The sequence below is a fragment of the Trematomus bernacchii genome, unplaced genomic scaffold (assembly GCF_902827165.1).
Source record: "Trematomus bernacchii unplaced genomic scaffold, fTreBer1.1, whole genome shotgun sequence".
Classification (NCBI taxonomy): domain Eukaryota; kingdom Metazoa; phylum Chordata; class Actinopteri; order Perciformes; family Nototheniidae; genus Trematomus; species Trematomus bernacchii.
In genome coordinates, this window is record NW_022987685.1 from 3,852,837 (window position 1) to 3,877,059 (window position 24,223).

The following is a 24,223-nucleotide window of genomic DNA, read 5'->3' on the forward strand; positions in this document are numbered from 1 at the left end:
TGATAGACTGTCCACAGAAAAGAGGCTTTTAAGAAGCAATAACTCAGTGAGCTTGTGTTGCCAGATATCTGTACTCTGCTAATATTGCATGTGCTCAAGCTCTCAGGTTAAGTGGAGTGCGTTAGACATTTTAACAGCAGGCTATGATGTCAAACTGCAATGCAACATTCATCATGGTGTTGTAAAACAAAAACCATAACATGTAAAGAAAACTTAGTGCAAATCTGATCCTAAAGTCTAAGTAATTGAGATGTGTTTTATGTCGCTGAAATCACATTTGGCTCAAACATGACAGAATAACTCAAAATAAATTTGAGAAGAAAATAAGCCTCAGTTGCACCGGGTTTTCCAAGTGAAGCCATACAAAATAAAACCTCTCCGGTCACATTCGGCTTTAGTTCTGTGGTTTCCTCACTAGGATTGGATTTGACCTTTTCTTCCCGAGTGGAACAAGGCTTTTCACCCTTTGGTTGAGGTTATTCTTCAGGGGAAATCCCTTCAGGACATAATAAGATATATTTGTTGGACGTTTTTGAGTGGATACAATCTGCTCATAGAGGCTGTCACAGGTCACTTGCTGTGGCAACATGTTGCAGATAGGTGTGTGTCAAGATGTATTGTTGTCGTGGCATCGCTCCTTTCCAAAGATGTGTGGGAATTTGGGACAGATGTGTCTTCAAGTATGACACTTTACAACGTTTTACACTGCTTTTTCCTCTGCCCTGAAGATTATCCTTGCACAGTTTACGAATCAATCTCGCTAACCGTCCCAGATAAGATTCCAGCCAGAACAAAAAAGACGACATTACCCACTGAGTGTGACAGCTCTGCTTATTTTTCCAAGCAGCCTGAGCCAAAGCCATTTCTCCCAATACACCATAGCATATAATTTAAAGTTGAAGGACATCGATTAATGCTCTTTCCATGCTCAAAAATCCAGAAGAAGTGAGAAAGAAGATGGGATAATTTAGCAGGGTGAGAGCTTCTCATCGTGTTAATCACAAGGACACCATTTTAATTGACTTGTTTCATGGCCTGCTTATGCATCAGCTGACCTAGATTCAATTAGGTCTTGGTGTTTCATGTACCAGCAAAAGGTAATTCATAAAAACAATATTTCCATGCAAACAAATAAAGGTTAAGGTGGAGTAACATCACAGAACATACAATCTTGACACATAAATAAATTATATTTGACCAAAAGTCATAGCAGACATGGAGTCTTTGTGGCTTTTTTTTTTAAATGAGGTTGTTGATTCGGAACCTATAACAACAATTTTGTCCAATTGAATTGTTTAAAGTTCTCTAAGAACGTTTTGCAGACCTGGTTTATGCGTACGTTCAGAAGCGACCTGAATCCTCTTCAACAAAATGTTCTGTTCGGCTCCCGTTCAACTGACGTATTCAATTATTTGTTGTCTTTGGCATGGGAGAGGGAACTGTTAATTGTGCTTTTGTTTTCACACAAACAAAATTACTCAACCAAACGTAAGAGCTCTTGATTAACAAAGGCAGACAGCTATTCCATTTTGTGCCAATAATATGACGGCATCTGTTTTCCTCCTCTAATGTTTCACCACTTTCACCCACATGCTGCTGATTTCCCTGCTCTACTTACAGGGTACAGATCGTACTTATACAATCCAGCACCTAATGATTGACAGGTTGTACATCCAAGTCCAACCTTGGCTTTATCAGTGACCTGCAGCTTGGTTAAACTCTCCCCAAGTTAGACTCAGACAGAGTTGTTTTTCTCAACAAACTATCCATCATTCTGGCCAAAAACTTTTACAGAGGTTAAACTTGTCCCAAACATTTTCTATCATATGACCAGGGCATGATAATACTTTATTTGATAGTTTTCATAATATTGATGTAATTTACTTGTTGTAGTACAAATTGTATATTCTTTAATCTTTACACAGTTTGCTGCATTACGTAAACCTAGATTATTCTATTTTATTCTATGTTACAAGTACTTAGTTTACTTCTTTCTGCATTTAACTTGCAGCTTTGTTTTAATGTCTATCTTGGATGTTGCACTGTTGGGGGAGCCTGGGAATTAAGAGTGTCTCTGCCAATAACTATGCTGTATTGTACCTATGATAACAAAACCTTTGAATCTTTGAAAATAGACCTGGATTAAATGCACTGAGTAGCTTTTTTATTAAATGTACTGCCCACATGCCTGGATATTGTTGCAGGATATTGTGTGTCTTACCGCTGCCTTGAGAATACCTGGAACAGTTAATTAAAATGTAAAGGGTATCTTTGAGGTGTAAAGCATGGTTCATATTATTTAGATGGAAATAAGCATTTAGAGTATAAAGCATCATTGTTTAGCAAGAATAATAAATGACATATTGAGGTGTCTGAATTCCCCCAACATGCCCTCAGAGAATCTTAAGTCTGTATTTATTTGGTGGATACATCCCGGTGCTGTTGGCTCACAGTCTGAATAAGATTAGGTTTTTTCCCTGGAGCTTCCTTTGAGCCACACTTCCCAAACACACCTGCTGGCACCTGCACTGGCTGGATATTGCGTAAGTAATCCAATAATGGAAAACAAAATGCTCAGCACTCTCTTCTAATATCATGTGGTCGGGGTAATTCTGATATTCATCTTCCAGAGTTGTTTAAGGGTTCACAGGCGAGTGAACTCTGAGTCAACCTTCAAATTATTTTAAAACATGGCGTCTGGACTGCTGTGGTTTTCATTAATGTGCAGACTGGAAAATACCTAATATAATTATTACCCTGAGGCCATAGCTCTTCAAGTCCCAAAGACTTAGATGAACTGATATGAGAAAATGTTAAGTTGCAGAGCATGACTGCTTTTAGTTTACTTTTACAAATGTGCCTGTTTTGCAGGTCTCGCAGGTCAAATATTTTCAGTTCATTTATCGTATATAAATGTGTTTTTTAATCTTCATACTTACTGTACATTTATGAAGTTGCTATATAAGATGATTCTGTCTGTTGTCCTTTACGTTTTCATGTGTTTAATTTGTGTTTTAAGGCCCCTCTGAAAAGTCAGCAGTTGTTTAACAATCTTTATCATAATTGGCAGGGTGATTTAAAATGAAGAAAATAATAAGACAGCAGTTGCCAGTTTAGCTGTTAAATGCAAATGTCTACTTTGTTCTTTACCCACTTAGGGATTCCAGAAAGCTAGAACTTTACTGATATATGTTTGCAATTGTCCCCCATTGTACTATATTTTGTTCGGTGAAAACATTTAGTTTTCGTCGCAACAGGAATCAGCAGTAAGTGTAGCTGTGCTAAGGAAAATATGCTTTACTTAATTATTAGATTATTCAGGTGCAGAGCAACACTAATGCATATTACTGTGAATGTGCCACAGTTGGCCCAAACAGCTAATTCCAATTTACTTTAATAGTTTCAAGAGGCACAGGCGCACTATAGCACAAAGTGGCATAAAGCCTCACTAAAGACCGGTCCCTCTAAAAGGCAGTTCATTAATTTGCCTAACAAATGCAGCCTCTTTGAAAAAACCACTAAGGGCGAGCAACGAGGAACCATAGTATCCACAACATTTTATTTCACCATTGTTGACTAAAGGAGGAAAATCGGAAAGTATTATGAGATATATTTAGTGTATTCCTTCTGCTGTGATGATGAGCGTTGGAGCGAAATACAGGAGGAGGAAGGTGAAGCTCTGCTAACCCGAGGTTACCGGCTCTCTGTCTCAGTGAAAAATAGCATCGTCTCCCCCTTTGCCCCGCACTGATTGTTTCCTCCATAAATCCCCTTTGAGATTGTATAATTAATTGAACGCTGCTTATTTGTCATTAAAAAGCCCTAGCCTAATGCCTGAGATTATGAGGAAACTATTGTAGAGTCAATCTATTAATCATCAGGCCGTTTCTCCCCCAGAAGATCCTTCACACATGAACAATTCAGCCGTTCCTCTCTCTGAATGACATTGGGGAACTAATAGTGAAACTTTAAGTCAACATACTGATGTCATAGTAAATTATTACTTTAAAGTAATCAATCATTTGTTCCCATAGATAATACAATGTATATAATACAAATATATACCTGTAATATATGTGTTTCTTTGTGGAATGCTTTTTCAGAGAATGTTTTGCTTTGTTAAAGAGGACATCTTATGCTAAGTGTTAGGTTCATATTTGTAATGTGTGCCTCTACTGCCGGTGTTAGAAGCATATAGAAGCGTAAGTGTTACATAGTGAGGCACCTATGTTCCAGAAGTAAACAAAGGAGTCCAATGGAGGCATTTCAAGCAGGGGGGGGGGTAACCTATGTAACACACTACGGGAAATGGAATACACCCCAAAGCATGATAGGGCCTCTTTAATTAAAGTGGCAAGCACACATTAATAAAAGACAATCAAATAAGGAGGGCCCATGTAGTATCCATTAAACTGTTATTTTACCATTGTTTGCTGAATAAGGTTTAATATTTGATATGTATTCCTGTACAAACATATGCATCCAGTTCCATTGAGAGCAGTTGTTGGGACTTTTGGGTGAAATTAAGGTAGAATGACAAACCATATCCAGGCCATAAAAAGTTACTTTGAAATGCCTCCCTTCCCTACTATATACTCTTTTTTTACAGCAGTCTCAGCTGGGGCATATTGGCTGATTCGAGCTGGGGGGCACGCTGCAGAGATGTACGCTCTTCTGGCACACCGCCCCAACTCTCCCCCGGCCCCGTGTCATTCATAAACATGACGGATTAGCTGTGATATTCCTCCATTTACAACATAAGCAGAGGGAGTTTGAGGGAAGAGAATGAAAGCTGAGTGTTAGTGGCGGATGCCCCTCAGGGGTGGTGCTAAAAAGGATGGGTAAAGAGTGAGAGATGAAGCAGGAAGGGCGGAGAGGGGGACTAACTCTACAGGCCTGGCTGGGCATGCAGGAAGCCAGGCACAAAGCTCCATTTACGCTCAGATGACCCCCCCCCCCCTCACACACACACACACACACACACACACACACACACACACACACACACACACACACACACACACACACACACACACACACACACACACACACACACACACACACACACACACACACACACACACACACACACACACACACACACACACACACACTCTTCTTGCTTTACACGTCAGCTCAGCCTGCTCTAAGTTAGGATCACCTAGGGGGAAGGTGGATTTGGAGAGAGAGATTTTAAGACCTTATTTTCTACCTACATCATGTCTCTCTCCCACACTGTTGTGTGTTAGTCACTGACTTCCCTCTGAGACTTTAAAAGAAGCTTGATGTTAGAGTCTCTCCCTCAATCTGTCTTTGTCTGTCTCCCGCCTTCTCTGCCTTCTGTCCCCCCTCCCATCCCCTCTTCAGGATCTCACTTTGCATATTCCATTTGCTGGTTGTTACCTTGAGCAATGATTCAATTTACTTCAGGAAACAGCACCCCATTTATTCAGAGTTGGGGAAAGAAAGGAAAATAAACTTCTGCTCCTGTCAGCTTATCTGCATCAGCATTTTTTCTGTTAATATTAGTAATACTCAAAGGAGGAGGGGGGGGACTATTTGACAATGCTTTGAGCTGTTTGCCAACAAAAATGGATGTTACTTACTTACTCTCAACTCTTCTTTTTTTATTGCTTTTTCTTATGAGTACATCACCCCTCATCTGATCCTCCTGAGTGCATTAAACATTCTCGCATAAAGAGGACGTGGCAGGGAATATACAAACATGCAAACACAACCTTCTCAGAGACCCCCCCCCCCCTGTCAATTTGAAGCATATTCAGCGAGACATCTGCTCTACTCTAATGTTTCACTATGTTGTATATTCACCCTCTTACCGCCCACTTGGGATTACTGTATGATACAGCATGTGTCAAAGTTTAATAATGTTTATGTTTGTGCATTAACATGTATTGTGAAATTAAACAGTGCGTTAATGTAATACATTACTTTCATTCAAGTACTGTACTTAGGTATGATGTTGTGGTACTAGTACTTCATATTTAAATTGTATGCTACTTTATACTTTATTTTTGAGGGCACAACATGTTGGAAACCAATATGGTACGTTTAACTGCACTACATTTATCTGACAGCTTTAGTTACTTTACATATTCATATTGTAAGCAAATACAACATATAAATCCACTAATAAATAAACTATAACATATGATATGTTCAAATATCCAGCAACAGCATTATATACAGTAATTCCAATTAGTTCCATCTTTATCAGCTGTGATGATTCGATAATCATAATTCAGTAATTTCATATGATTCTGAAATGGGCCATTACACATGGAGAAGACTTGACATTTTTGTGTGTACATTTTGATGCCAATACTTTGTAAGATTTGGAATTCAAAGCTTTTACTAGTATCAGAGTACATTTACAATTTAGTACTGGCTCTTATACTCAAGTAAAAAGTGTGAGTACTTCTTCCTACACTGCTATTAAAGGTGATTTATTTATTTTGTTTTTCAGGGAGGCTGATAATGGCCAGAAGCTTGAGTCAACGGGGGTCTAGAGCGGATCAGCAACCAGGTGAGTCCCCCGATCTGGGCATAAGGCAAAACTGTGAGACACTGCGTCGCTTCATTAACCTTCATGTACCGTACACTCAGAAACAGGCGGGGCAGTTTGATCAAACGGCTGTTTCTAATACTTTGGCTGCGATTTGTCGCTTGTGCATCTACAGAAATCTGTTGTTGAAGCAGTCTGTGCATTTGGAAGTGTGTATTACGCTACTAGCAATATGCTTTCCCACAATCCTCTGAGTTGTAATCACTTTTAGCATGACACTGCCGGATTTCTCTGTGGGTCATGGCCTGGAAATCTTGAATTTGAATATGGTATCAACGAACCGTGGCAAGTACTCTGGGAGACTCGCCGTATAAATGTCTGCAGAAACCAACTTTTATACAAGTTTCTCTGAGAAACCTTGCAGCAGCCATTTCAATCATTGATACAGCTAAAAGCTTGCTACAGGAGAGTATAGAGATTATTCATGCTTGCTGACATCCTGCAGAGAAGGACCTCTCAAAGAGCTCTAATGGAGGACTGGGTTATATCAGACCTCTCAAACGTATCCCTGAACAGGACTGTGGGAACAATGGGTGTCTCAGCAGGAAGTGGGTGGCACTTTCTCATCATGGAAATTATTATATCAATACCACATGTTGTGAGAAACTTGTGATGTAAGTTTATGTCTGCCTTTCCTTTCATTCAGCTATAAAACGTCTGCTGTACTGAATGTAATAACGTACAGGCTACTAATTACACACAAAAATCAACATCACCACGTTCTCCTCAGTCCGACGTTGTTTGCTTGTAATTAACGAGCAGCCTCGCAAAGCTTGAAAAAGTTTCTGGAGATCATTAGAAGCATTAAGGATGACCCTGCAGTGCCCAATTAATCTGGCAGAAAATGACTTTTGAGTGCAGCTAAGATCAAAGCTGCTAACATTAACACCCCCCACTACCTGGCTCACATTTACTCACTCCTGTTTATGACCTTGTGTCAAGTCCTGCCAATAGAATATTTGTTATTTTTCTGCCATATTACGTGAGAACTAAATAAAGTTTATCAAGCTAAGAGGTTATGAATAACACCTTTGATGTTATGATCGAGCATGTAAGCAAACTAAAATTAATATGTAATGCACAAATACCACCTTGCACAACATTAGGTTGTTATGTTTGGCAAATAAACATTAGGATCTAACATTTATTTATGATATTTACTCATTTGCTGCGTGTGTAGACAGATGTGAGAAACAATTTGCATTTTTATATCACTCATCATCTGATTATGCTGTGTAAGGTCACTGTGGAGAACATGTGAGGCCAGTGAGGGAAACTGAAAACAAACAAACACAAAAAAACACATTCCTCATTTGTCTGAATCAATAATTAATAATTCAGCAGACTGTGTTACTTGCATTGAAACAAATAAGCAGAGTTATCTATCATGTTCAGTGTGCAGCTCCAGCAGATGTTTTCTCACACACGATGCAGACTGTAAAGTCCAACATCAATCTTGTTGGCAGCGCTTGGGCCTTAAATCATCTTGCATACCATACAGATACCGATTGGCTCCCGAGATTAACCACGCAGTAATGTATACGAGGGTGTAGGGATGTTTTTTTCTCTCTTAGAAGAGATCAATTTGTGCAAGGACAGTCAGCTCCATCTTTTTAATTACAATAACGAATAACTTGTGATCACGTGCTCAATTTTTGACGTATGAAAGATTGTGGTTGAGAGTAGCATCAAGTCACTATTTGCCAAATCCTAAGCAATAACTCTACCTGTGGATAATGAATTAAACAACTAATGAATATGAAGACAATTGATGGTCGGTAGAGTTTGTTGCAGAGCTGAGAAAGGAAAGCATGTTGGTTTCTCAGAAAAGGTGCTGCAAATAACAATAAATGATTGGAATTCACTTTAATACACTTACAAACTAAATGTCCTACAGACTATTAGAGTAATAATCAACTCCTAGTGGACCAACCAGAGCTAAAATGCTTGTCCAATAAGTCAAGAATATGTTTTATAGGTAAGAAAATAGTTAAACTCCAACAGGGAATCATCAAGTTTTACAGCGCCATATTTGGAGGAAACATTTATTTTCCTATCAGAATGGAGTTCCATTTGGATTGGCCATCTATAGAGCTGAAACCAGTAAATCAGAGAGTTGCGTGTCAGCTGTTGGCCTTCTGCAGTAACTTTAACAATGGACGCCTGCTTCATCCCCAGCATCCTTTGCTCCAACAGTCCGAGACAGCTGACACAGCATTTATCTTGCTGAGCAATTTAAGCATGCAGATCAGCTTTTGTTCATCCCTCACTCTTCACTTATTAGATTGAAAGCATTACACATACAGAATATGGTGCATGGATTAAAAAGCAATGGTTAGGAACGAGCACTAAGGTACATTTATAATTATCAGTCTTGTATGGGGTTGTATCTGCAGCAGGTTTACACTGAACAGCATCGTATGAATCGAAGAGGCTAGGAATATAAATCTAGCGGCTTTTGGTGTCTTTTAGCAAGGGTTGGAGGCTTTTTTCTCCTGACAATGACAAAGAGCCGAGTGCATGCATTGTCTATGAATAATCACTGATCACGGAGCAGCCTTTTCATCGTATGTGGAGAGATCTGTCTCAGCTACACGCCTCTGACCGAGCCATTGCACCATTCCTTACAAATGGAAATGATGCATTCTGTTTTTCCGTCACAGGAGAGCGGCTTCCCATTTTCCGCTCCCACTGTCAAGTTGTGCACAGCTGCATAAGTTTGCACGCTTGTGTGTGGGGCACAGGAAATGGCTGTTGACAGCATAATGGGAGTGTGAGGATGCAATATAAATCCTTAATCATGCCTGAATCATGAACTGGAGCACTCACATCCACACATCATTCTGCTGGAACTACTGCGAGCAGAGAGTCTCACCCCAGGAAGGTGTTATAGCTACATTTTTCAGGTATTTTCTTTCCAGTTTAAAAGTGTGCAAAAGAAATCAACCGGCACTAATGGAAGATATTCTTATCAGAGGCTCTCCATGGTGCAATATCATATTCATAAATGACATCAAATTCCATTTTCACTAAAATAACATTCCAGTCGTGATGCCCAAAATGTGCCGTTTCTTCATTTCTCAACCTTTTCCTGTCATTTTCGATTTTTACGAGCAAATCAAGACGAAATTAATTCAAAGACACGAGTCACATATGATTCGGGCCATCTCGTAGTTAATCAAACCAGAGGGCGGAGAAAAAAAAGTGCAGGAAGGAAACCCTCAGCTCATGCAGATTTGACTTGGAACATCATTACGTTTCAGGGTTCGCTTTTCATGCAAATCTCTTCCCTAAGCTTGGAAGTTCATTACTAATGGCACTTCCCATCAAGTTAGAGACACATCCGAATGCTAATATCCCCCCCAGTACTTTGGATTTGTCACCTCGAGTTCCCTCTCCTCGTAGCATGGCAATTACAACAATGTGCTTTTCCTTCGTGGAATTAGGCATCCCCCCCGTGGCGAGCTTTCCACAGCAGATGCTTGCAGTCGTTTGCACAGACCATTGGAGCCCAAATGAACTAAACAAACAGACACTTTATATGTATTAGGCCTTGTGTAGTAGCAGTTTGTTTGCTTATTTATTTATATATATGTCTGTACAATCCTGCATCACTCACTTGTGCAAAAGTGTAGTACTATTAAAATAACCAAAGGAGAAGATAAATATTTTTGCTGTTCATGGAGTGGACTTAAAAAATGTGCAGTTTCATTTTTCAAGCTGCAGTTTAGGTCATGTGGAATGATGAGTAGGAAAAGCAGCAGGATGTTTTTGCTGTACAGTAGGAGTAGTTTTGGAAGGAAGGAGCTTTTTGGTCTTCTGAATAATTTATAATGCTTTATTCAGGTAACCTCAAGGTAACCGTACAATAACAATGCAGCGTACTCCCTGCTTCCTGAAAGTCATCCTTACTTTGGGTCTATAAATAAAGGGGGAACTTGATCTGGATGTATTGTAGTTGTCTATGACTTGAAATGTTGAACTGTAAACTAATATAATATAGTTTGCTTGAGTTCATTTCATTATAATAAGGCTCTTTTATCCTTGGCCAGCGTTGTGACAATATTATCTATTCGGTTGTATAAGTTATTCATCTTGCTTTCTTTCATGTTGTGATTGCTATCACTGCTCATAGTAATTATATTAAGTCATTTTTTGCTTTTTAAAGGCATGGCTATCAGTGTCATACCCACCAGACTTCAGACATCTGTGTATTTACATAACTTGAAATGTCAATGCACAAACTGGGTATAGACAAATCTCTTTGTGTCATAGCAAGTGGTGACACAGTAAACATATATTACATAGAAATATTGTAGGTTATTACCTAATTATTCACAATTCCTACATGTAGGGTTTATATATATCCTCCAGAGGCGATGTGAGGACAGGGAGCTCACTCTTTTTAGTTGCACTGGAGCCAGAAAACAAAAAGCTTTTCCCTGTCTTTCCATTTTATTTTATTTTGTCTGAGATAGGTCTCTATTCACCTTCAATACATTGATGAGAAAGGAGAGTGAGCAGAAGAGCAAAATGGAAAATGGTAATAAACATGCTAATGCTTGGCCGCGGTTCCAGGAAGAAGCACTTCTATACCTCCAATATGTGTGTGTGCTTGTGTGATAGAGCCTGAGCAGGAGTGAATGTGAAGAGAAAATGTGCACAATATTGCATGTGAGACACACACACACACACACACACACACACACACACACACACACACACACACACACACACACTCTGTGCTCAGAGTAAACAGCAGAGAGCTGCATGTGAACGTGCCACCTTTCTCTTTCAATCTGCCTCTGGAGACATTGCAAAGGGCCCTTTGTTGGTTCATTGATGAGATAAGAAGCAGGGGGAGGGGAGGGGGGGGGGGGGGGGTTCAGAGACTCGCACAGCCATTTTTTTTTTCTATAGGGTGGAAGCTCCCCTCAATAGAAACTCATTTGCCATCTTGTGTAATTGTGGCACATAATGGTGCACACCTCATTCATGCCGCCCAAGGCTTTTCTCTAAAGCCATTTTCTCTTTTCACAGCCAAACAAGTGGTGTTTCAGAGAGATATTACTCAGCCTTTTAAGCTCAGGGCCTCCACATATTTGCCGTTGAATGGAATGTTGTGTGTAATCAAGATAACATTTTGCTCAGTGCTTATTATAAAAGAGGCGCTGTCAACCAACTTGATATTTGTCACCTGACTTTTATTCCCTTTGCTCTCTGGGAATAAACAGAGGAGCTGACCTTTTCTGCCTGGCTGTTACACTTGTTTGTGTAGTGCCACCGGTCACTGAAAGGCACTGGCATCCAAGCAACTGGCATCTAGTATACCACTTTACACAATATTATGCTTGTTAATCGCATGAGAATACACTGCATGGCCTAAAGAATATCAAAGCTGAAGTGCAGAGATGAAAAATGACTGATTTGAAAATTATTGCTGAGCTTTTCCATTAAACCACCCCGGGCTAGGAATGGATTGCTATTTGCATAATTTAACTGGCATCTTAATTATTGTGTCAAGAATCTGTATGCAAATGACTTAAGTCACTTAGAAACGGGAACTTACTTGGCTAAATGGCTAATGGACTAAATCTTATCAAGTTAGGATACACAACGTGAGCGTAACCACAGTCTCTAATTGGGTTGGACTGTGCAGTGCGACACAAAGAAACAAAGAAGAGAGGACAAGACAAATATCAAACAAGTACATGCAAACTTACCTGTGTTATCTGGGAGAAAAGGGGAATGTTAGTGGTGTGTGTAGTCTTTTTCGGGTGTCTGAGGAGGACCTACCACGTAAAACAGTGAGTCTGGTGGTAGCGCTCGTCTCTCCAACACTGTTGGAGGCGACGCATTCGTATATGGCTTCATCTCGGGGCGTGCGTAAAGGCTGAATTCTTAGCACTGAACCAGAACCATCGTCGAACTCTATCACCTGCAGGTGCGAGAGAGACGATGTGTTACAGGAGATTTTTTTGGCTCACAATGAGCGGTGGACCTTCCGCAGAGAGAAAGAGACACAAGACTGTCGAGGACATTTGGCTAACAACACTGATGAGGACTGACACGATGTGCTTCCTATGACAGAAACAAAAACTGCTGCCTAACTTATATGAAACCTCCTAAATATGTGCTAATTTGTAAATATCATGGATGTGTACATGTGCAAAAATTTGCGTATTTGATTTATATAATACTCTTTAGCCTTTTGGTTGTTTCTTCAGTTATGTGTTCAGACATGCTGTTTTTTTGTGATTTTTTCTTAAACTTTTAACCACCTAGGAATTTGTGCATTAACTTTTATAATAGATGCGGCTGACTAACTTTAAGAATGGGAATTTTAACTTTTTTTTCAGTCCAAACTGTTGCTCTTATTTCCGGTTTCAGAGTGATATTAAAATCTGAACGTGTCCCACTCTTAAAGTTATCATTATATCCCTGGCAAATGCATCACATTGGATTGTGTCGATGGGACAGAAACAAGCACAAACAGTTAAAGGTGGCTTGATAAACGGTTACGGACAGTTGTACCATGAGGTGAGATAGGGCTGCTCGATTATGGCAATAATTAATATTAACATTCTATTCTATCTATTCTATTAACACCACAGTTATTCAAATGGATATCTTATTGACTAAGGAGACTTTTACATACTTAAATCTGGTGCACTTTGACAGGAAAACTAAGAGGCTAGATCTCTCCGTATTGCTTGTATCTATATTAACGGTGATGACATGGCAAACAAGTCACACCCACAATTCATTTTTAACAAGACAAAGTCTGTGTTACAAGACGGGTCTTTGCCGACACAAATGCAGAAGTGCACCACCATAAAATAAAGGGGTGTGTTGGACCTATAACAGAAGATGGAACTAGAACATCATTTTGAAATTGTTTGCGGCACAATAGTCTTTTTATCTGCAACATTAACTTAACATTTTGCCAAAATCATAATTCACAATTTAATCGCCCAGCCCTAAGGTGAAATAGTGGTACAAAAGACAGGACCGACTGTTTTGGACGAACGACACATAAAATGTTTACAAACAGGTGTTTGTTGTAGCTTATTCAGCTATTTTTGCATGCTACATGTATACTCACTGATTTAGAAAGCCCTGTGTCATGACTCAATTTTTCTTTTTAAGCATATAGGTTGATTTCAATACAGATAGGCCTAATACCTCCATTTCTCTCACACACACACACACACACACACACACACACACACACACACACACACACACACACCCACACACACACACACACACACACACACGCACAGAGGCCTACCAACATTTCTACAGTCCACCAAATAACTGCATGTTTTATTCAACAATACATTTCAACATTTGATTGGCCAAGCTATAGCGGTGTTTGCGTTCAAGCTGGCAGCAAGTGATGGTAAAGAACATCCTCCTTTCTTATTTAAAACAGCAGAATTAGAAAGGAAGTTGTGAGACTTTCAAAAGGAAATGGGTTTTTGTTAGAAGATGAGGTGGTAGTCATGAAATGGCGGCAGCCGGCAAGCACTGTGAGGCAATGAGAGAATGAAACAAGCGTGTTAGCATTCAGCTCTACGTGCTATGGAGACGCTATGAACTCTGATAAGATTAGATTTCTGTGGGCATGAGACGCAAAGAAGATGCGGGAAGAGGTCTCAAAGCTCTGTTAAGCCATTGCTGCTGTGCAGAAGCAAGCAAATAATGGCATCTACAGCAGAGGGGGAACAAAAGTGACACCATGATAGTCCCGAGGACTGACACAGAAATTAATAGAAATCTTATCAGTGCTCTGCGATGATGTGTTATTGCTCATGGGTATTGAGCCCAAGTGCAGATTAAAGCTGACCAGAAATCAAAGCTTCAGCCAAAATGGGTAGGGTAGGACATGCATTAAGATAAGGATGCCACAAAGCAAAAGGACATCTCGAAGTGAAAGCGCTACTTTCACTTTACATAAAGCTGGCAAATGTGGCGTGATGCTAATGTAGGTATCTGGGTCACACCACAAGTTGTTTTTTTCTGTCCAATTGCTCTTTTCTTGTCTTTCATTTAATTACAAATATGTCCCCAGATATTTTGTGTACTTGCTAATTAAAAGTCATGCATGTTTAAACGCCTGGCCAGCATGGTAATTAGATGCTGCTAATGCGTGGTGGCAAGTCGGGGCGAAAGCAAGCTTTGCGCTATGGATAATGTGCGAGCACAGCCAGAAGCAGTGCTGAAGCATTCTCATTTGTCGAGCATTTTACATCAGAACAATCGACCTAATACCTCAAATCTCTGGTTGCTGACTTTCTTCCCCTTCTTGTTCCACACAATCTTCGGCCGTGGATCTCCGGACGCTTGGCAGATGAAGGATGCCACGCCTCCTTGCACGCCTGTTTGGTCATTGGGGGTTCTTAAAAACTTTGGTGGTGCTGCAGAGACAGAAACAGAAAAACATAATAGTGAGTGAGCATGCTAGCATTTCAGACAGAGCCATTTATCTCTCTTATCAAGACATAAAGTAACAAAGTTTCAGGTTTCAGCATGTGGCGGTGAAGAGGATTGTCTTTGGAGGTCAGTCACAGAGATTGTACGGACTTTATTTTAGAAACAGACGATCAGGGGTTTAGATCAGCAGGTATAGGACCGAGTGCATTTTATTTCCACTCTGGGAGTATTTCTATGTAACTCAGAAATCTCCTCTCCAGGATAACTGAGACTTTAGGGGAATTCTTGGATAAAAGGGCACATTTTTTTAAGTGCTGAAATCAATCAGTTAAAGATTTACATTTGTAATAACGTGTGACATAATTTTGCACATTTCACCCTCTGTGATGGTAAACAATATGATATTGGTCATCATGGGGTTATAAGCTGTTCAGATATAAATGATTTTGTTCAGCACACTAAGAAAGCTTTAAAATATATATTTAGCTGTTATTTTTCATATGTAATTATGTGTTTGAATTCATATTGCTTTGTTATAATTTGTATGAAAAGATGATTGTCCGTGGACTGTGTCATCCACACGTCATTTCTTTTAACATCATACATGCTCTTTCATTGGACATAAATCACGTGGCCGGCCAGGGTTTCGTATAACAAAGCCTTTTCTTTTTCCAAACTGTTGCAGAGGAACAGAAGCTCGTGTACTGGTTCAGTAGCACACAACACTGATCTGTAGAAACCCATCACTCGGAACGAGGGTTGGGCCACACACAAAGGAGACACGCACCTGATAAGTTGATTGTAACGCTCTGATCGGTAATGTGCATGTTCTGTTCGCCTAATTGGTCCCTCAATTCAGCACAACAAGTCAAGTGTAAAGGCAATGAGGATAAAAATGCTAAATGCAGGGGAGTTGAGGTGAAAGAATAGCAGCGTGGAACAGTGTTGGCTTTGTGTGAACACGGACGTTCCCATCTACTCTGGAGGTTTCACAACAATGTACAATTCAGTTAGTTCTGATCTGATTTGTGAGCCCTGAAGAGAGCTGCAACTCTTGATTTTAAGAATGATTGTGTGTCGACTTTGTCAACTATTCACAATTTGGAATTAAGTTCTGTTTCGTCTTTTTTCCCCTCCATGCGAATCAGTTTCTGGTCATGAAGTAGCAACCAATTAAAAATACATGAAAGTGATTAGTAATCAAAGGAACCCGTCTCTCCCTGATGATATTTTGAGATTTACATTCCAGCTTTATGATTACGATCAAGGCTCATTTCAATAGAAAATTCATAGTGCTAAGTCAGACCCCCCTCGTATTCCCCTCTGCGGCTCGAGTGGCAGCTTCGGTGGGAGGTGTGGCTCCATCTGTCCCCCCGCGGAGCAACTGTTTGCCTTTTATCAATCACTTGAGCAGGCCATTAGTGGCCACACAGCTGCAGTAATACCAACCATCTGAATAACCTCATCTGTGAGTGTGAAAATGTGTGATTGTGCTTGTTCGCTGCCGGTGTGCAGACTGATTTCCCCTCCCAGCAGAGAGGGGCACATTAACCTGCAGGATTCATGGAGAGGTGACATAAGTGTGTGGTCAATGTGTGGTCAGCGATCAAAAGGGGTGAACAGATAAACAGGCAAGCAGCTTGGCTTCCACCGGGCAAATGAATCTGGGAAACCACCTGATTGCTTCATGCTATGCACACACACATTATCAAACACACACACACACCTCTCAGAGACTCCCTCTCATTCAGCGGCTGACAGATCCGACAGGTGGGACGCAGAGTTGACACCGTGTAATTTGTACATGGCAAAAAGCACCATTATACCTGCGTCTGCACCTTATCTCATTGACTTTGCCGGGGTGTGGCGCACGCTGGCGCCCAGCCAAGAGGGTGCTGATGGGTAATTGATATGCTATTGGGGCTGTTTTCGCTCCGGGGCCATTCATTATGGCTCGCTGCGTCTCCCTACGCCGGCTGTGATAGACTGCGAGGACATGTACGGGAGATCAGCCCTGGAGGTGAGGGGGGGGGGGGAAGTCATCGCACAATGGGGAGTGATTGAGGCGTGACATGGAGGTAATGGTGTTTTCACAGACATGGCTGCTGATAGTACCATACCCCCATTTTAGGTGTGCCGCTGACAAACATCCATTTTGGTAGACTCATGTATGGCTCCAGGTAGACAGAAGCTGATTGAAACCTGTGTTTTCTCAGAATAATGCCGCAACTACAACCTTGACAGCGATCAAAAGCGATATGCTCTATGAACAAATGCTGTGCACAACCACGCACTGTGAAGAAACCTCTGATTTTTTAATGGTCTTGTTGGAAAATCACCGCAGCCATTACAACACAAAAGCTTCTGTAATAAGATAGGGGAAAGATTTATCTGCAATCATGTTACTCTAATACAAAATAATTTAATTAGTACAGTGTTTCGCCTTTTAAATTGTCTCTTTTGAAAGAAGCTGCTCTTACTGCTGCTGCCTCTCCTTTGAGAGGTAACCATGAATTGATACCAGGGTTAGCTACCCGTTAATCCAGCACTAAGCCGTCCTAAACAAATTAGATGGGTAAAGCATGTCTCAAAGGTCAGTGACATGGCCCCGTTACCCTGAAGTCAGTATGTAATCTTTTGCACATTTGCTGCATAGCATCAACTATGATGCTATACTTTTCATCGAGCAACACCTTGCTGATAATTTGGTGGCTGCCTGCACTGTTTTTAAGAACAAACATGTCCCGAGGGCTGAGTGGGTGCACTGGTGTATATATAGAAGTATATACATGTTCAGTATTATCTTAATGGAAAAACATACATTTATATTGGAAGCCTTAAATAATGTAAGCAGCACATACATAGAACATTAAATGTTATTCATGTAACTATTACTTAATCCTGTCCCTTTGTATTATATTTCACCCCTTTTGAGTCTGATCATTGAGTGATGCTTGAACACTGGGGCACCTCTTTTCCAAAGTTCAAGCTGAAGATTTGTCTCTTGAATATCACAAAAATATGTTCAACAACAACTCTAGGATCAAACTCTTTAATATGCAAAGGTTTACCAGAACAGTTTACTTGCAGAATAATTTCTGATTTCCAGATGTTAAGACATGCAAATATAAATGGCCTTCTTAATTAAAAGTATATTTTTAAAGAGGCTAAATTCTGGTGAACTTAAAGTACCTGTTGCAGGGACAAACTATAAGATTAAGTCGACTGTGGAAGTGAGACTAATGATTTCATATCTTTCTATCGTCATGCTGAACTAAGAGGATATTTGGGTTCAAAGAGTCTATCGGATCTGCATTCATTACAAGTTTGTTTGATATTGGCTTAGCTCACATCAGCCAAACATTGCATTAAACGACTGTTCTGAAACAGATCAGAGATTCATTCATAATGGCAAAAACATTTCAAGTCATCAGAGCTCCACTATAGACTAAAGTTTGATCTGCCAAGCCATTAAAAAGCATGAATCAAAGAGTGGAGAAGAGAACATTAATAAACCCACTTTCAGTTTGAACCTCTATTCGGCATAGACAGCGGTCTAAGGCGGCTCGGTTTTCACAATTATACTGACTGACATATTCAATTTCATTTGCATGAAAAGGGCCATTTCCTCTCTGAATCTTTAACTTGCAGGGTGAGGTGGAGTTGTGGAGGGCGATAATTAATCCCTACACATTGGGTGGAAGTCTGCAAATACCCTGCTCCATTTTGGACAAACTGTATGAAGAAAGGAGTGTGTAAAGATGCCATTAACCTCATTCGACATCTTTAAGCCACAGCATTTCTCTTCTGTGATATTGATGAATTGTCACTATGGTAGCAAGTGAGACAAACTGGACTCAAAGGGGAGGCTAGCGTTGAAAGAGGGTAAGCAAATAGTATATGCACTTTATGTAATCCTTTAAGTATTCTGGAAGTCCATCGCAGCAATATCATTATCAGAGTATTTCAATAAAGAAGGGTGTGTTTGCTGGGGGTTGTGAATGCAGTTGTTTATAAAGCAACGCCCTCTCTATGGATTAATTAACTGTCTATACAGTGTTGAGAAACATCTGACCCGGTGCCAAACAGAAAACAGACAAACAAAAAGAGAGTGGAGATAAACCACACATACTAATCAATGGAACAAACACCAGCATAAACCATTTTCTTGGAGCAGCACACAGCTTTCTATCTGCAGCATTATGATAAAAAAATGTCTCTTTTGTAATGCTGAGGAAACAAACTCCACATTGTATGTGCTCACAAAGCAGAAAGACAGAAAAGGAATTGGAGCTTAATTAGAACTGTTGGCTGATTTGCATAGCATGCTCATTGGTAATCTGGCCTTAAATGGAAACTGAAATTCTTATTGCAATTAGTGATTACTTGAAAGAGGATATGGCCTCCGAATGATTGTTAATTACTGGATCAAGAATAGTACATTAATTCACTGCAGAGGTTTTAACGCGGTGCAATGATGGGGACCCGCTCTTCCATCAATATTGTGCTGCTTGTCACACATAATGAAGTTCATAATACAAGTCTTCTCCTGCACTGCCCCCCCCCCCCCCCCCCCCCCCCCCCCCCTCATTCCCAACTGCTTAAATGTGCTCTCTAAGCAAAATTCATAACAGTCATTATGTAAAACTAATTCAATAGAACAAACCAGAATGCAGCTTAATGACACATTAATATTGAGGCAGCACGTGGATACTGGGGCTCCAGGTCTTTTCTGAGAGAGGGTCACGCTCTCTTGTTTGGCTCATAAGCCTCGGAGAGTCTCATGTGAATAAATAACTGCGTATCATCACATATCAACACAACACGGAAACTACAGCATGCATAATCATACACAACATATTCCCATGCCAAATATTCAGCCCACTGACTAAGGTTGCAGGACCCTTACTCCACTGGGACTTTTTTAACCCAGTAAGTGTCTGTTGCTCGCTGCTGTGAGAGGCTTCTGGCTACAGCTCTGCAAGAGTCAGGGCACTTAGTGCACAGACAACAGCAACAGCTTCAAAAGGAATAGCTAATGCTCGTGTCCCACATTCAATGCTCTGACAGACTCTCTGTCAAGACAGGAGCGGGGGGGGGGGGGGGGGGGGATCTCCAGAGGTGCACAACTTATTCTACACCGACACTCTCATGGGTCGCTGGATGGGGCGAACACTGCAAGTGGGCATTAATAAATTGGAGGATGTGGGACAATGGAGTATTCTGGAAGGTTCCATTAAATAAATATAAAGGGTTATTTATGGAACAGTGCCAAGCTTGTGAGTGTGTGTTTCATGGGATAAGATGGAAAGTGAAAGGCTTTTTTATTCAATTATCAGTCTAGATTCATAAAGGGAAAATCCTTCTACATGACTACTCCATCAGTGGTCTCTTCTGTGGAATATAACAATGTTTGCAGAGGAAAACCTACCCCCTCTACCTGTGTGTGTGTCTCTACCACACACACAAATACGCTACAGCCGTCTCCCATGGGACACATTAGCGAGGTAGATGAATCCAGTTTGTCACTTAATAAAAGGGCCCCTCAAACAGATGGCTTTGTTCAAACAGCCCCCAACGCTTTAAAGCGGGGACTGAATCGCTGCTGTGGCAAATCAGACACATGAAAGCCCGCCTCCCTTTGCGGTGCAAACCAAACAGAAGGAAACATATAAATATTGAATTGCGACACTGTTGGCGCGACACCATCCGCGAGAGAGAGAAGGGGGGGCGGAGTGGAAAACACTCGACCCTCCTGTAGGAAATTCTGAACATCTGGACTGAGGTTGTCAAACGAAAATGCTAAAAAAAATACAGAGGCTTTTCAATATGACATGTCCCCTCACTCATTACTGGTTAATTTGGCTGGGAATGCACACATCTCTTTTGTGTGTGACCATTAGAGGAAGAAACAGTCGAGCAAAATGTATGCAATTTGGATTTGTTTGTCTTGTTGTTTGTTTTTCCTCCAACGTCTGGGAAAAAGAGAGAACATAGATAAGTAATTCTAATTGTGCAGGCTCACTCTGTTTGGTAGTCAGGGCAGTCTATTTGCAAAAAGTTAATTATCTGATAGGATAGGCAGTGGCAGCCACTAACACAGAAAGCCATTCGTTCATTCTGTTATCCACCAGGCAATGGAAAGATTCATTAAATGGCAGCGCTGCAGCAAAATGGCCAATAGTTATCATGCTGGGACTGCACTGACTTGAAAAGATGTAAAAAATTGCAAAAGTGATACAATTATTTGGCCGTGTCAGTTACTGCCAATGTAATCACATGTGTAGATAATAGAGCATATGATGCTGATGCTCCCACCACACATGTAATGTAACTCCTATGTGAGATACATTGGATAATATCAGCATGACAGCATGTGCAGATGATAATCTACAAAGCAGCTGGCTAACATGAAGCAGGAATCAGAAGATACGGATGGGAAAAGTGGAATGGAAATCAAAAGAGCAACATATTTGACTGGCTGTATTCGGGAGATAATAACACTATGCCTGGGCCTGTCCTATTTCTTTACAGCATAAACTTCACATAATTGTCTCTGCCCTCAACCACGGAGCGGAAAAGCTTGCCTCATATTTGTCTCTGTAGGAGCAGAGATGGATTATGAAGAAAATCATTCCAGGGATTCAACATTGTATATTTAAACAGACTGTAATTTTATGGATAAGTTGTGCCAAGCCATTTCCGATGGATGCCAGTTGTCAGGCCATAAGAAGTGACACATTTCCCGCACTGTGTTTTCTCAAGCGCTTACAGGCAAACTAGCTCATGCTCCAGAAATCCTGCTGGATGACAACTGGCTTCCTCTCAGCAGCTCACATTTCCTGCAATAAGGTTACTGCTTAAATGAGCTTTCTGGAAACAAATAAGAAATTGGCGTCCTAATTCAAATGTGTCCAAGTCTGCCCTGCGTCTAACCATCAACATGATTGAACCAAAATAAAATGTTGCTAGTAATGCTAACAGGTTGCAAGCAATATCTAAATGAACACAGATGTTCCCATCCAAAGTCTAAAATAAGGAAATGTTCCTGCAACAGCACAATGAGAATCGTGATCTTTACCTTCAATGACTTGCAGGCCTTCCTATATGTCCAATTAGTACATACAACTTTATTTATCCCAAAGAAAATAACTATATTGCTGAGTTGTTGTTTTTTTCAAATGAAACCCAAACTCATCCTTTGAGGTGTTAATATGCTGGACACGTGGTTTTAATTATTAGCAAGACCTGCATTTATGTTTGGTGCTAAATTTGTTTTACCACGTTGTAAGGTTCAGGGGCTATTTCACAAATCTTGGAAATGGAAAATATGCAATATTGAACTACAAATACAATTACATGTTTGTGAAATCTGCATCATGTAAACACCAAATATGCAGGGGAAGCACCACAAACATTCACTCAAAGACCAAAGCTACGTTGTGTAGCAGTGAAGGAAGAGTATTGTACATAAAGGAGAGGAAGATATTTAGTTCTGTGCTTACAGCTTGAATTGTCAACTTATTGGCTCCATGGTTAATTTGATGAAGTCAAAGTGTAATAAAAGCCACAGCTTTTAAAAATGAAAACTATTTTTGAGGTCCAAATATTGCCTTAAAGCTTATGCAACTCAAATGTCAAAATGTCAAATAATTATCCAAATTAATACCATTTAAATGATTACTCTTAATGTTACTCTTTTGATTACATTTTTAATTAGTATGTTTACATCAATATGTGACACTGCGGGATCGGGTGAAAGATAGCTGTGTATTAGTGGCTTGTTTTTGTCAGCTACACATTATTAGTATGTCTCCAACCAAACCACATGGAGTAGATCTAACTCGAGGTCTTTGAATTCTTAATTGCGAACCCCTGAAGAAAAGGCTTCAGCTCGTGTGGTTGTGTGTGTGTGTGTCTTTGAAGAGCTACAGATGGGAAACAAATGAGGGCGGGGGTGTCAGGGTCAGACTAGCGGATGGGTGTTTTCCCTCGGAAGCAAACAGAGCAATGTCACCCCAGGAGTAAAAACAACAACCCTCAGGGGACATAATTAAAAATAATCCGGTGAAATGAAGAGCTTCAGATCACTTTTTGAAAGACTCCTTCTTGATGTGTGTGGATGATTCATCAGGAGGTGTGTAGACGTGTGTGCATGTGTGTCAGTGTGTTGGAGTTACAACACACTCTGCTTTTTAGCCAAAGTTTTAAGGTGCATTCATAATCATTACCATTGAGTTTTTATTTTCATATGTGTTGATTTTATTTTTATTTGTCATGTCTTAGCTCCCAGCTTGACAAGTTCTATAGGAGTACGGTCTCAGTATATTTGTCCAAATTAACTTATTTAGAAATATATAAAGCCATGCTTTTGTATGATTTTAAGCCAAGATACAATCAATTCAATCTTGAAGATGGTTGTGTCATCTCAGATGTGAGGAAATAAATGAAAAGCACATCTTTGGAAATCTTTCAAAGCGTATAAAAAAAATGTGAGTTAATGATATTTTTCCAAATGTATATCTATTAGTGAATTTAAATAAGTGGGTGTCATAGTTTCTAAGAGGCTGATTGAAAATAGTGGAAGCTGGAGATGTGATGTTTGGACTGATGGAGTTTCTTCTACGTCCTTTTCACACTTTGCCAAACTGACTCACTTGACAGAGAGGGTACACAAAGTGAGTGCAAATGTTTGCCAGCAGTGATGGGCTCCAGCCAACTGGATGAGTGAATGGGTTTTCTGTGCAATAACTGTATATACATAGATGTACTGTATAGACAATACAGTATATCATACATAGGCTCATTTCCCAGTAAAAGGCCTATGTATTGTGAATGCCCTTTTACAAGCATGCATGGTTAAAAATGTGCGAAGGTAATGACGTCAGAGCATTGTGCTCGGGCTGAGCCACGGACAGCCCCGGCTCAATTCAACCCGTGCCCTTTTCACTGAATTATTATAAAAAAGCACAACTGTGAGAAGTGGCTGTGGCTGTTTTAATGTGGAGTAGTGAAACTCTGAGGAAGATCAAGAGAGGAAAAGGCCAATACTATTGTCACAAAATGCCACAAGGTACTTCAGTCCTCAGTTAGTAATGGCTCCATCCATTCTCTCACATAGATTAAAGGTTAAATAGTCAGCTGGCAGTCGGCATGATGGTTAACTTCATCAATATTCGGGGAAATCTAGCACACTTAAAG

General features: G+C 40.3%; 1 protein-coding gene across 32 annotated transcripts in view; it reads right to left on the minus strand.

Moving 5' to 3' along the window:
* LOC117487805 (receptor-type tyrosine-protein phosphatase delta-like) overlaps positions 1–24,223 on the minus strand; it is a 319,630-nt gene that overhangs the window by 49,376 nt on the left and 246,031 nt on the right. For 17 of the 32 annotated variants that reach the window (XM_034136510.1, XM_034136512.1, XM_034136497.1 and 14 more), the window contains exons 11-12: positions 14,861–15,006; positions 12,380–12,521 (exon numbers count right to left, since the gene is read on the minus strand). In XM_034136510.1, coding sequence (XP_033992401.1) covers positions 12,380–12,521; positions 14,861–15,006 — 288 coding nt within the window. Of the gene's footprint in view, positions 1–12,379; positions 12,522–14,857; positions 15,007–24,223 lie in introns of all 32 variants that reach the window. The other 15 variants (XM_034136494.1, XM_034136492.1, XM_034136504.1 and 12 more) reach the window with 1 other exon arrangement.